This window comes from Plectropomus leopardus, chromosome 1, assembly GCF_026936395.1.
Source record: "Plectropomus leopardus strain MGB_pleo_1.0 chromosome 1, ASM2693639v1, whole genome shotgun sequence".
In the NCBI taxonomy this organism is placed as follows: domain Eukaryota; kingdom Metazoa; phylum Chordata; class Actinopteri; order Perciformes; family Serranidae; genus Plectropomus; species Plectropomus leopardus.
The window spans coordinates 3978955-3994149 of NC_142176.1; the positions used below are offsets into that span (position 1 = coordinate 3978955).

Consider the following 15195-nt stretch of genomic DNA (forward strand, 5'->3'; position numbering starts at 1 on the left):
ACCCTTACGGCCCGCTTTAATATTACACATATCGTATGGCTCTGCATACAAGATGCGTTTTCAAATCAAGCTTTAAAAAACATCATACACTAATATTATTTTCTCCTTTCAGTGACCTAAATTTTTAAACAACAGTACAAATCATTAATATTAAGAATTTTAATCCTTTAAATTTATGACACCTAGATATAATCCAATGCATATTTTTATGCTTTGATGGCTGTGGGATCAAAAGTTGCAGTTTTAATGGGTTTCAATGGCACATTTTTTATGCTAAACAGTATTAATGTGTCAACTTTGTTTACAGTGTATTTTAGACTTATCTCTAAATGAATTCCATATGCATGAACACAGCCGTAATTGTCCAAAAATGATTAATGAAAAGTATGTAAAATGTGCCAAACATCCCCGAAGGGGTTAACTGTAAATTTGTAATAATGTATCTCTAATATAATATGCACTGCTGTGTGAGAGCGGTTTGTTTACCAGCATCGTGGATGCCAGGAGAAATTATGTGAAATGTGTGAAAAGTTCTGGACAAGTTTTGACACTTTGTCCTTGAAAATATGAGGGAACTTTGTTTTTAACGTGGTCCCTGTTTACTTCAATCCATGAAGAGTGTTCGCTTTTTTTTGGATTCTCTGTTTACAGTGTGGGCATGTTAGAAAAAAGGTTTTCTTCCTGAATTCAAGGTAACATTGATAAACAAATGGTAATTTTGCAGGTGAAGAATTTAATGCTTCAAACAATCCCAGTACGCATTTTTACACGTGCACATAAACCTCCTCTCCACTTTACTCTGACACTCAGAAAATGACACAAGACCCAATAATTATTTAGTTAGTATGAAATAAATCCATAGTTTTTTGCAAATTCTACAAAATGTTTATTGAAAAGCAAGACAGGACTATAAGAACATTGTACAATCAAAGAGGGGGTGTGGGCTCATCTCTTCTTTTTTTAGTAAAAATAGAGCTCTCCGAAGCTACGGTGACTCATGCCTCTTCTTTCACAGTTAGTCTCACCTGCAGAGGTAGATTCTGACATTACCTGAGAGTCAATCTGGGGCAACGCCAAAGAAAGAGGAAACAGATGCTGAAAAGACTTAGACCTGTCCTCTAACTGAAGGGATATTACGCACACAACACCTGACCCTGTTGGTGTTCACATCAGAGTAGTTTTTAGATCCACACAGCGAGAAGAAAAACGCACGAGGAGGAGAAATGTGGAGAGGTCACAGAGTCAGACTGCAAAGCAACATCTTCGAGGACATCACACCCATTCAGTTTGTGTACATATTTGTTAAGGAAGATTATTTGTCGGTAACACCTCGGTGATTCTCACTGACTTTCCAATATACGAAGTTTCGAAGGGACAGCCACACACAACAAAACAAACAGTCCATCACCACTACACTTTGTGTAGTTAAGCAGTTCTTTTACCGCTGCGTACAATATCTCAAAGGGGAGAAAAGTTGGCAGAAAGTCTCATAATTTTACCCACAAATAAAAGATTTCAAATAAGGATGCAGACGAAGCATTACGGGGTTTTAGCAGGTCGCTCTGCATCGAGAGTTGTTGAACAAGTTTAGCTGCATTAGGAGCTATTGCCCAGATAGTGGAGCGAGGAAGGGGTTAAGAAATACTTCACCCTCGACAAGACCATTCGTATACCAGTTACTCAGCCTGTGTCATGTTTCGAGTGTGAAGGAAACTTTTTTTTATTGTAGTCCAGAAATATTTCCATGTTTAACCCTTAAAAATCTTAGCAAAATGGCTTGATTCTTTTTTTAAAAGCATGGGAGGAAGGCAATGAGCTACAAAAAATAGAAATGACCCAAAAAGGCCTGGAATAAGTGCTTAAAATTACAATAATCCTGTTACATTATTTTAAATAAGTAATTATGATCGTTATAGTTTCTTTCTAAATCTACTAATTTCTTGTAATTTTTGGAATGTGTCTTACCAAATTGCATCTTTCCTTTTTTTTACCGATGTTTCTTTAAAAGAAAATTGCACCAATTATTTGCTTTGGGTCAAAGGTTTAAAAGGCCTCTGAAAGCAGCGCCAGCGTCTCTCACGTTCAGCAGGACAGAAATACTGATTTTGTCAATTCATCAAGAGTTTTCTGTGGATTCTTTGTCCATCTCGAAGGCAACTAAGAAAGTTTTCCTTATTAATTCAATGAAACATGGAAGTAACTGATATACAGATAGTATTTGGGTGGTGAAGTATTTGTTTTGACAAAGACGCCCAAAAAGAAACCTGGTGACTAAAAGTACAATATGCAGGATTCAAGTGTGTCTGTTGATTTAAGGAGCTGATATTCTTACTAGTTTCACTAGTACAAAAATCCCACAATGTGACTCAAGCTCCGCAACTTGATTTGACCCTGCCGACAATCGATTTCAGGCGTCTACACACACTAGGCGGGTTTCCATTAACCATTAAATTGCACAAATTGAAATTGTGAATCATGTTAACTTTCAGAAAAACTCCCATTTATATCAAAAAAGTTTTAATGCTTGCGTGAGGTTTTATTCATTCGTATCGCAATTGTGTTTTCTTGACATTTCGAAAATATCGCTCAAGTTTTGCACAAATTTGTAATAGAAACCCGCCTACTGATGAGTTTCCTTAAGTACAATAACAGCTGCTCCTTTAACTGCACCTACTGATATGCATCGCTAATGAAAATCAATCTTTTTATTTAAACGCATTAGAGAAGAAAAATCACATTCAATAGTATTCCAGTATAAAGTGTCAAAGATGTGGAGGCTCATTACTCTGATGTACTAAGATGTTATTCAAACATAATTTACAGAAAATAATTTGCCAGTGGACGAAGGAGTTTCCGAACTCCTGACATGGCTCTTCTCTGAGCACCCTGTTCAGCTGACCACAGAAAAATCAAATCACATGGTTCATTTAAAAAATCTGATTCAAATCAACACTTATTTTGCACGAGGGCATTCGCTGAGCTTTCATCTCTTTACATCATTTTAGTCTCTCAAGTGGGCGACAAGCCAGCAAGAAAATTATTGTCTTGACCTGCATTAATGTTTCTATTTCCCATATTATCCCTACGAGGGACAGAAACAGGTAAAATGGGAGGTGAAACTATCAAGTTGAGATTTCAGTCCTGGTTGATTCTGCAGTAACAGGTGAGTTTTTATAATCCGAATCAGTTCAAAATGCAACACAGATCGACCACTGGGGGGGAACCACAACTGCACGGCTGAATAGTGTTAGTGAGAGACTCATTACCTCATTTTGGGACAGACGGCTAACAGCAGGCGGGTTTGCATTAACACTCAAATTGCGCAAACTGAAATTGTAAATACAAAATACGCCTAATGGAAACACGATAATTTTGAAAAAACTCCCATTTATCGCGAAAAGCTCTCACTCTTACATGAGGTTCTTTTTAGTCTATTTAAAAAAGGCAGATTTTTCAAAACTGCAATGGAAAACTTTTTTTTCCCTTTATAGGATTTATAACAAAGAGTTAGAAGAGCAAGAGCTGTTATTGATTGCAAACTCTAAAAGTTAAATGGATCACACGGAAGTTTTTGAATCAACAATTAACCGTGAAATCGTGGACTATCAGCCCCCCGAAATCCCTCGGACGTGGTCGTTCACACATAAGAGGCTCGCCTTCCCATCATCGCTCCATAACACGCTTCCATTGGAAGTGCAGTGCTCGTGCGCTGGCTGCAATAGAAATAACGCTGCTAATGTTTTGAACATCGGTCGCCATGGTTACTGGAGCGTTATCGCCAGAAGAGAAGTCTCATAACTCAATGTAAACGCAGTCATCTCGCAATTATGTTTATCAACATTTTGAAAATATCCATTAAGTTTTGCGTAAATCTGTAACGGAAACCCGCCTGTTGGCCCGTACTGAATGAGTAAACTCACGATTGAATGTTGCACATCAGATTAAATGGACCTTTGCACTGGGTTTATCTTTCACGTTACGTCCAGATCATGCCGAATCTTTTCCTGTAAATAAAAGACAATCTTAAGTCATAATATTGCAAGACCATGTCCTCTAAATTAATTCATAAAAACACATTCTGTTCTCAAAATATTACATTTTTTTATTAATGAAATTGCAGCTTGAAATATTATGACTTTTTCAGGCTTAATCCTTAAAACAGCTATTTATTTACTTATTTATACTTTCTCACCACCACCTTTAATACCCCCTGTGCAGTCTGAATTCCACAAAGGTAGACTGTCAGCAACTATGAAATATATTATGCAGTAGGGATGCATGATATTGGATTTTCTGCCAATATATAATAACTCATTTGGCCGATAACCAATATCGATATATCCACTTTTTTCCCCACATAATTAACATCATATATGCGTACTCGTATCATGACGGCCCACAAGCAGATGGAGACATAAAATGCAATGCTTTTTAATGTGTGTAATATTCACTGATTGCGCAAAATAAGAAAAATATGTCAACTTAGAGTTGATGTTTAGTTCAAGTTCACTTTGTCAATAAAAAAAAAAAGCAATACCGATGATGTGCCGATATTATCATGCATCTCTATTTCCTAATTTTCTGTTTTGTATTAGTAACGTAGAGAAAACAATTGCCTGTCACTGGAGGCATGTTTGGCTCAAGCACTCCATTTTTATTCAAATTGATTTTTAGAAATGAAACATTACCTTTTTTTTTTTAGATATATTGACAGCCCTTCCAGCTTGCTTAAGTGAAAATACGCCATCACCACTAGTGGTCGCGATGTTACTGAGCGTCTAACCAGCGCCGCCTATTTCATGAGGACGTGCAGATTCATTTAGCTGCTACACTTTTTGTTTCAATCAAAAAAGTGAAAACTTAAACAAATACGAGTTTTGTTATGATGTCACCAAAAAATGTTAATACCCTGTGGCCAAGACGGATGTCAAACACGCCTGACTGTGACGCTACACTACGTTTCCTGCTTTTCGGCTCACATGCGGACTGTAAGGCTACATTAATAAAAAGTGACCTATTACAATGTGCATGTGACAAACCCACTAAATTTAATTTCCAATGAGACGTGACACTACAGGGAGAGACCGTGTGAAGAATAAAAGGTCAATTTGACTTAAAACAGCTTCAATTTCCTATGAAAATACAGTTATGGTAGAAAACAGGGAGTACCAAGTGCTCACCACAAAGCCAATTATTACAACCAATGTCAAACGTGGGCAACGTTTTAGAGTAGAATCCTTGATACAATCATTTTATTCGTCTTTAACTAGCGCACAAAAAAAGATATGGGTTCAGTTTTCGTGTAGAAACCTGGAGAGGCAAGTCTAGGATTTAAAAAGAAAAGAAATCTATCCCCATTGCAGGTGGTTTTTCTGGCTAGTTATGGAACCAGGCTGGAGGTGTGTGGACCCTCCGATCGCACCCGTCTCACCTACACACCGGCCGAGCGGGCGCGTTCAGTCCTGCTCTGAGCTCTCTGCAGGCTGGCTGGTCGTCGTCGACGTCGCAGTAGTGGTTTTGTCAGTAGCAGCCGCTGTGGGGTCCAGTTCGGGTGGTCTGGGATCTTGGTGGACGCCCTCCGCCTCCAGCTCGTCACCCCGTGCCGAGCTCTCCTCGTCTTCCTCCTCCTCGTCCTCATCTTCCTCCCCGGCGGAGGGCTCCCGCGGCTGGGCTTCGGGAGGTGCCGTGGTCCCTTTGTCCCCCTGCTCCTGGAGGAGGCTGAGCTGGTTGTTGAGGTCGTTCCGCTCCTTCTGCAGGGCTCTGCACAGCCTCTCCAGCAGCTCCAGCTTCCCCTGCAGGGCCTTGAAGTGGCCGTCACGCAGAGTTTTCTACAACACAACGTTTCGTGAGTGTCAAAGTTCATTTTTATCATTTGAAAAAAAGAAGTAATCAGACAAAAATAAAAGATTATTCCATCAGACTGACCAAGGCAGACTGAAAGCCCTGAAAAAAAAGAAGCAAGTGGTCTTTGAGTAAAGCTTATCTCGTCAGATTGTTTCATGGATTTGTGAAATCAAAGCAAACTTGAAAACTGCCCTAAAACTAAACTGTAATTTTTACTTTTGATTTCTTTAAAAAACGTGGGCAAAAGGCAATGAGGAAATTAAGAATAAATGACCCAAAAAACAGCAAAACAACAAATTCTATAATATAGCGGTTATTTTTCTCTATTTTTAAAAACTTTTTTATAAATTTTTTTTTTTTACAAAGCTAAAAATGTCTTGCAATTCGCAAGAGATTTGTAGCAATGCCCTTTTCCCCCATGTTTAAAAAAGCAAACCAATTTGCTCAGATTTCAAAGGTTTAAATACAAAACTGCAATTTAAGAAGAATAGCCCCAAAATCAGCAAAAAAAATACACAAAAATATGGAAGTAAAGAAAATAATCAAAGAATAAAAGAAAAAAATGACGGGGGAAAATATGCTTCCAAAAACAATAATTCTGTAAAATAATTTTAAATATAAAATTCTAACAACTATAACACATTTACTGCATATTTCCTAAAATGATTAACTGTTCTTTTAATTAGTTGATTTGTTTCGCTTCTACCAGAGCGACCAACAGTACAGAGAAGAGTGAGTCACCTCCTCGGCCATCTGCAGCAGGGCCTGGTTGTTGCTCTCCCATTTGGTCCTCCACTGTGTCGTTTCCTTCTCCAGCTTCTTGATCTTCTTGGTCATCTGGAGGTAAATCCACACAGTTAAAAAAACACCGAAGACAGTGAGACACGAACGCGAGCCAACGGGACGTCGGTCAGTCAGTCACCTTCTCCATCTCTTGTCTGAACGTGGTGAAGACCTCGTTGCTTTTAGCCAGAGTGCTCTGAAACTCCTCGAACTTGTCCATGTACAGCGAGAGCTGAGAGAGACAACGGGAGAGCAGTGAGTCGTTTTTAACCCTTTCAGCTCGTTAGATGTTAACTTCACAAACACAAAGCTTCTACAGAATATCCCCAGTAAAGATCTACAGTGTTTATGTCTGCAGAGCCCAAAAACGTGTTTCTGATCCACCAGCAGACTGTGTATGTGTGTGTGTGTGTGTGCGTGCGTGTGTGTGTGTGTGCGTGCGTGCGTGCGTGCGTGCACGTACCTGTTGTTTGAGCTGTGTTTCCTGCTCCTTCATCAGCTCACACTTGTGTCTGGACTCCGTGGCGTCCTTCAGCAGCTGAAGCATCACAGTAAAGTCAGTTCACACACATTTCACACTACTGTTATTTTCTACTTTCATTGAGTTTATTTTTAACCAACATCAGTCCTAATCATAAATATCAAATATTCATTAATTTTCAGCAATTTTAACCCTTTAAATGCCAGGTTTTTGTCATGATGCCACTATGTTTGTACACTGACTGTGACAGTGCACACAGTGGAAACAGTATGTATTTTCTCCATGCAAATATAGTAAAAAGTACGTCATCCGGTGGAAAATAGTAAAAATGACAAAGTCCAAGGCAAAAGCTACGAATGACAGCCAGAAACAAAACAGCGAGTGTTTTTATGTTTTGAAGGCTGTGGGATCCAAAAACGTCAGTCTGAATGGGTTTCAATGGTGCACTTTTTGCACTTAACAGTCTGAATGTAACAACTTAGTTTCCACAGTGTGTTTTAGACTTATTTTAGGAGCTGAGCTGCAAATTCCAGGATTAAACAAAAATACACAATCTTTCCAAAATGTATGCCATATGCATGAACACAGCCAAAATGATCAAAAAATGAATGAAAATGAAATGCTCCAGGCAGTCCCTGAGGTTAATATCATTGATAGATCTTTCTGCTCGGCTACTTGATATTAAATCCTGCTTTTTGATGGTGGAGAGAAAAAGAAGACACAGAAGATGTACTCACAAAGTCTCTCTCTCTTTGCTGCTTCTCCTCGACTTCTTTCATCATCTCGGTGATTCTCTGCAGCTTCGCGTCCATCAGCTGCTGCTGAAGCTCCTTGTGCTTGAACACCTTGTCTATGTGCTGCAAGAGGACACGTCAGAGTTCAAAAAAGGCCCGAGTCAGCGAGTCCACGGTCAGCCGTCAGTACGTTTACATGCACGGTGGAGTCTAGCTGCGGTTATAGCTCAATAACTTCATCCTGAAAATTATGTTAAGGAAACAATATAATAAAACAAAATAAATAGATCATACATTTTTTCTAGGTCATTTTCCTGCTCATTTGAACTTTGTTGTGCTTATTTTCAGTTAGGTTTTTTGTAACTTTTTTAAAAATTTTATGCAGATTTTTGGGCCTTGTTTCGCTAAGCTACTTGTTTCCTTCTCCCTGTGTTTTTGGAAAAACATAAATAAATACACTTTGCTCAGTTTTCAAAGCGTTCAGAATATTAGTAGTACTGCTACGCTTATTTAAAACTCTGTGGTCCTTGTCGTCTAGTTTACTAAAATGGCCGATATGTTTCTTTCTTTTATGATTCATGTTCACATGAAAACCACCTACAAGAGTTTCAATGAAACTCCAGTTTCTTGACCAGCACACGTTTTGGGTGTCTGCAGTGCAGGTTATAAAGGGGCTCACACATGAACTGAGTGCTGCGTTAAACTGCAGCTTTTGTATCCGTACCTCCTCTCGCAGCTCGTACTGCTCGATGAGCTTTTTCAGCTTCTCGGCCAGCTCCATGTTCTCCTGCCTCAGCTTGGTGTTGTGGGAGCTATGCTGCTCCATCTGCACCTCGATATCACTCAGGGTCATCTGGAAGTGCAGCATGGCCTCCTTCCGCTGCTCCTCGTACTCCCTGGACCGCTGAGCATTTTCCTCCTGTGGTGACGGGAGGGAGAATGAGAGGAGGTCAATGAGGAGCGAGGGTTGAACTCTCAGGGCCCGCTTTAATATCACACACTCGCATCGCGCCGCACACAAAATGCGCTTTTCAAAGTCAGGCTATAAACAATATTATACATTAACAGTATTTTTGTTTGTCTAAAACAAAACATGTTTTAAATATATTTCAGTAGACGTAGATTATTGTTTCTGATGATCACAGTCTGGGATATGTCAATGATTTGCAGCAACACTGATTGTGTCAGTGCATCTAGTAGAAATAGCATGTATTTTCTCCATATCCCAAATATGGTAAAAAAAAATGTCATCAGGTGGAAAATAGTAAAAATGACAACTGCTGGGTCAAAAGTCCAGAATGACCCCAAAAATAATACAATGTCTGTTTTTATGCTTTGATGGCTGTGGGATCAAAAATTTCAGTTTCAATTGGACATTTTTTGCACTAATCAGTGTGAATTTAACTATTTTGTTTTCACAGTGTATTTTAGACTTATTGTAGGAGCTGAGCTGCAAATTCCAAGATTAAACAAAAATACACAATCTTGCCAAAGTGTATGCCATATGCATGAACGCAGCCAAAATTATCAAAACATGAAGAATGAAAAACACGTAAAATGCACCAAACAGTCACTAAGAGTTAAAAGAGGCAACATGTGACTTCATCTATGCAGAGAGATGAAGGCGTACCTTCAGTGTCTTGTTGTGTCTCTGCAGCTCCCTGCAGAGGCTCTCCAGCTTGCTGCGGGCCAGGATGGCCTTGCTGTGTTCGCCCTGCAGGTGGATCTTCTCCTTCACGATCTGAGACTGTTTCTTCTGCAGAGCTTTCAGACGCTTCTGCATGCAGCGGCTCTCCTCCAGCTGAACACACACAGTCAGCATCAAAGGAACACATTATGGTAAACTTTTTTATTTTCACCTTTCTGTGATTAATCAAAGCATACTATGTTCATTTAGAATGTTGCAGTGTATTAGCCCTTTAAAACCTGATAAAATTGGCTGTATTTCTTTCAAAAACATGGGAAGAAGCCAGTGAGCAACGAAAGCAATTACCCAAAAGTAGCAAGAAATTTGTAAAAAGTTCAAGAAAATTTCCTGAATTAGTAAGAAAAAGAAAAAGAAAGAAACAAGGCGTACAAAACTTGGCAAAAAGTAGCTAAAATTATATAATTATATAACATAATTTTTAGTGAATAATTATAGTTTATAATATAGTTTTTCCCCTCACGTTTTTCTTTCTTCCCTGGACATTTTCCTTAGCTACTTGAAAAATATTTTTTAAGATCTACTGGCTTCTTGCAACTGATTGTTGATCATTTGTATTCAGGCTGAACAATATATTCATGCTGAGCTGACAACATTAAACCTCTTTTTTCAGTTTTTTAATGAATTGTTTAATTTCAGGAGAGCTCTTAAGTGTAAAAACAATCCATAGGAGTCCAAGACATTTACAAAATTTCACTTTATTTTATCCCTGATAAGATTTTTCTCATTATTAATTTCTGGGTTTTTTTCTTGGATACAAGTTTCTACTCTTGTTGTCTATTTTTCTGTATTGGTTACAGTTATATCTGATTGAATGGTTATATTGTGCCGTCACAAACTGTTGTTCAGTGAGGTTTTTTTAATTGTAATGTTTGAGATGATGAGCAAAAAAAAAATGTTTATTTAAGAGTATTTTTAACATTTGTGACTATTTTTGTTGATATTTTTCAGGCTTGAAACAGAACATTGATGCCGCAGTTCAAAGCTCTGATTGACTCTGTAATTTCTCCAACCCAGGAAACCATCATCAGTGAGCGCAGCACCGGACTGACTTAAACCGCTGAACAAATGTGAGATGTGGTCAGCTACTGAGAGGTCTGGAACCAGGCTGACGTCATCCAGAAAGTCCAGCTGTTTTGTTCGTGGCCGTGACACATGTTAACATGCAGATATTCGGCTTACCAGGTCTGCGTATTTCTTGCACAAAGCAGCTAGTTTCTCCTCAGGAGTGGCGAGGGAGTTCAGGGCCTGCATCAAGAGAACAACCTCCTTCCCTGGAACAAAAAAACACAACGAACTTACTGACAGGAATTTTTAGAAAAATATGACTGACTCATGACTGATTGACATGAGACCGAGACGTAAATTTACCATTACATTTATTTAACAAAAGGCCTGTCTCTAAGTGATTGTAAAACACACTCATGTTTGTACCAAAAGCCTTGTCCTCTCCGGTTTTGAGGTCTCCTCCGGGGTCGAGCTCTGCCTCCACCAGGTCGCTGGGACTGTCCTCTCTGCCTGGAGTTTCCCCTCTCTCCTCCTCAGCGCAGCACAACCCCAAACCAAACTCTGCAACCTCCTCCTGGTAACACACACAAACACACACACACACACACACACACACACACATCCAAAGTGGCCATAAGAGGAGCTCAACTAAAAAAGTAAATTTTTGGTACTTAAACTCATGTATTCTGCCAAAAAATGAAAGCTTCTCTTAAAGAAACAGTTAAGAAACACGATATTTGGCAATAACATCAATGGCATGAAAAATAAGACTACAAAAAAAACAACAACAAAACAAACAAGTGTATATTGTTTACCTGACTCGGGCTGTCCAGTTCGGGTGGAGAGTCGCTGCCTCCTACTATTCTTCTGGTCGCCACATCAATCTCACAAACTCCTGACGTCTCCATTAGTCCTGATCACAAGCTGGAAATTCAGAGTAAACCAAAACTGTTAGAGAATACGAAGAGATGACTGTGTGACCAAATACTGAATATTGTCTTGTTATAATGACAATAAAAAAAAAAAAATAATAATAATAATAATAATGGTAAGGGATGATGCTTCAGTTATTTATTATATAACGCTAGCATACAAACCATAAATTCAGTATAAATAACACATCAATAACTGACAACAAAACACTGCACATCATCCTTTAAAATGTGACGGGTTTTACTACAAAGTTATCACTACAGTAGTTTTCAATGTTCAAATCTAATTTATTTAGAAATGTCTTTTTCTCTTTTTCTCTCTGAGCAGAAATGGGGTATCAAAATACACTTAGGTATTGCAATAACAACTAAAAAAAGTAATAGAAGTTATTTTAATGTATGGTGTTTTTTTTCCTAAAAGTATATTTATATCATTATATCATTATTAAATGCCATATATGCCTTTGCTCACAGTATGACACTTTATCACAATACATTGAATCATACACAGGGGTTACTACTAATACTTGGTAAGAAACAGTTTCTCGATTTCGGTTTTCTCATGTCAAAATAAAAATGTGTTGGTCGCAAAAAAAAATTACTACTTGATTCTTATGAAATTACAACTTTATTCTCGTAATATGACGAGTTTGTTCTTATAAAATTACGACTTTTTTCTACAACTTTATTCTCAGAATATTACCAGTTTATTCTCAAAATATTACTACTTTTTCCTCATAAAATGACAACTTTATTCTCATACAATTACAGCTTTATTCTAATGAAATTACAACTTTATTCTCGTAATATGGCAAGTTTATTTTTATAAAATTATTACTTTTTTCTACAACTTTATTCTCATAATATCACTACATTTTTCAAGTTTAAAGAAAACAACAACCTCAAAGTGGCCCTAAAATATATATTATATCATATACCAAATGCTGATATGCGAGAAAAAACACTTTTTTTCTCAGTAGAAACTGGTTTCCATACCTTTCCAATACAAACTATGCAGTGTTTCTTCAGGGCTGACCAAATAAATTCTATATATGGAAAGAAGGACTTGATGGCAGCACCTTTGTGTTGATGTGCTACAGGCTAACAGTATCAGGGCGAAGAGATACAGCAGATGTCAACAATAACCTACAGCATAAAAAACACAACTTCTCTGTAAATGTGCTGGACTTTCTGGCTGTTGCCACGTGAAGAAACCCTTATTGAGAGAAGTCAGCTCGCTCCGTTAATACCGTCCTAATGCAATAAGACTTTTTCAACAGCAGGCACCAAAAGTCAACCACGTGTGTACAGCAGCAGCAGCCAAATGTCAGCACTGCACACAGCATCGTGGGTACATTTCAGAGCAGCCAAATCAACATGAAATACCCTCCAATTTTAACATAGCCACGTGCTTTAGTCTAATAAACACACACATGATAAGTCAAGCACAATCAGACGAGCTTTAGCACCTTGTCAGTCGTCTCAGGCCTACAGACACAAACACGTTTACTTTTTTTAGGTTAGCTCACAGGTTAGCAGCCTCACACCGACACTCACACCTCAGGAAGACAGCAGGTTGAAGATCGCGACACATTTCATACGTATTTTCAAAACGTTTCAACAGCAAAGTGAAACAAAAGACAGGTCATCTATGAAAGTTAATTATTATGTAGCTGGGTTTTCGGCTAATTGGTGAGTATGGTGTAAGATAACAAAAAACAACACGTAGAAAAGTTAAAGTGCTGCTAAAAAAAACAATTAATACACCAGTGTTGCTACTGAGGATGATAATGTGATGATAAATTAACATTTAGTGTATTTTGGACCAGCGGGTCGTGTAATATCAGAGCTAACTTCGCCGCAGTTTCCTGCAAAACATGTTAGCGGCTATGAGGCTAGCAGTGCTAACTTAGCTACGCGTTGTTTACTCAATATAAAGACAATTTTAGGGAGATCTCGTTTGAGTAAACAAAACGACTTTATATCCCCGAAAGGGTGTACAACATGACAGTAACGTTAGTGCACAAAGTAAAATGTTTGATGGGGTTTTCTGATCATCTCTGGCAACTGTTAGCATAAACGGCTAGCGTTGACCAACTTTAAAAAGTTGAGAAAAATAAAGTTGTGTGCACGAATTGAAGTGCAACACTTGAGCCGAAATAAAGGCCGCGGTGTGTCACATGTAAAACACTCTAAACGGATGAAGTATCCGCAAAGTTGTTAAGATGATCTGCGATGTAATCTTAAATGTCCGATGCTTTAAAGGAAGTCTGGTGTGACGTCCCATCGACTCAGGTCAGAACGGCGCGTACGGTCCCTGCTCACGTTAGCTAGCTACTTAGCTACACACACAGCAAGCATTTCTGTATTCATCAATTTACCTAAACTTCCGTTGACATTTACAAATGGTTAATTAACACCACTTAGCCAAAGAGACTCTGAGCAAAAGTCTAACCAATGATAACAAGTTTGCTATTTTTAGCAGGGCTACTGCTAATATTGTGCTAACAGCTAGTCGGTGGCTAGCCCCGCTGGCTAACACTAAAAGTGAACTTTACTTCGGCAAATATCTATTGTGTGAGAGAGGATGAAAAAGATACACACTTCGGCTGACGGTGGCGGCTCACATACAGCGCCGGAGTTATGTAAGATCAGCACGACACAGCACCGGTAAAGAAAAATATGTTTGTGAAAAGCAGGAGCGCTTACCTGTGCTTTAACACGGGATGAAGCAGGACGCGGCTATGAAGCTAACTGCGACTGTCCGGCATCAAGGAAAACATCCGGTTACTGCTTTTCAAAATTAAAAAGTTGTCGAGCGCATTGGATTGAGCAACCCTTAAAAAAGATGCAATTTTCCACCGATTAAAAATCCCCGATTTTACTTTTATTTTAACGACCGTTTTTAAAAATTATTATTATTATTATTATTATTATTATTAATATTAATATTAATATTAATATTGGCATGTAATGGCTTACAGAATCCTAGTTATCCTATTAAAAATGTAATATATAATGTTATTATTTTTACCTACTTCTCAAAGCCTCAAAAAGATGTGATTTTCCACCATTTCACAGATTTACTCTCCCATTATTTTAACACCCGTTTTATAAATTGTTATTGTTATTATTATTATATAGCTAAAAATAATATTATGATTATTTTTTATATGTAATGCGGTAGAGTTCTAGTTATCCTGTTAAAAATATAATATACAATGCAATTACTTTTAACTACCTTCAAAGCCTCAGAAAATATGTGATTTTCCTCTGATTACAAGTCACCAAATCCCCCTGCCATTACTTTTACACTTGTGTTATAGATTATTATTATTATTATTGTTATTATTATTAAAAATTTAACTAAATGGAACAAACTAATTTGTTATTAAACTAATTATTAATATTATTAAAATATTTGTTAAACTAATTGTTCATATTATTATTAAGAGTAATAGCTATTATTATTATTATTGTTATTTTTTTATTACTTTTGAAATGTAATGGGGTACAGATAACTAGTTATCCTTTCAAAAATGCTATATATGTGTATATATATGTACTACTTCATCAAAGCTTCAAGTGCAAATATTACATTATTAATTATTACTCTTACTATTATTATTATCATCTATTATTATTTCACCCTTCCTCTAATTAACTTAATTAATTACTCTCTAACACTGGCCTTAAATGTTTTTGTTT

At 37.7% G+C, this 15195-nt stretch overlaps 2 protein-coding genes across 3 annotated transcripts in view; one reads left to right on the forward strand and one right to left on the reverse strand.

Moving 5' to 3' along the window:
- Window positions 1–862: 862 nt before the first annotated feature.
- txlng (taxilin gamma) lies at window positions 863–14300 on the reverse strand. 2 transcript variants are annotated; one of them, XM_042490341.2, is made up of 11 exons: window positions 14197–14300; window positions 11371–11479; window positions 10982–11129; window positions 10730–10821; window positions 9473–9643; window positions 8567–8761; window positions 7846–7965; window positions 7091–7165; window positions 6767–6859; window positions 6586–6681; window positions 863–5828 (listed from the first exon to the last, which is right to left on the reverse strand). In XM_042490341.2, exons 2-11 carry the CDS (start codon window positions 11461–11463, stop codon window positions 5457–5459), a joined length of 1455 nt encoding a protein of 484 aa, XP_042346275.1. In that variant the 5' UTR covers window positions 11464–11479; window positions 14197–14300; the 3' UTR covers window positions 863–5456. The 2 variants fall into 2 exon arrangements, with proteins under 2 accessions (XP_042346275.1, XP_042346266.1); XM_042490332.2 differs by having other exon boundaries at window positions 14092–14206.
- Window positions 12959–15195, forward strand: part of ccdc102a (coiled-coil domain containing 102A) — a 91031-nt gene continuing 88794 nt past the window's right edge. Inside the window, exon 1 of the mRNA XM_088084415.1 lies at window positions 12959–13179. The gene's annotated coding sequence lies outside the window, so the exon portion shown is untranslated. The remainder of the gene's footprint in view (window positions 13180–15195) is intronic.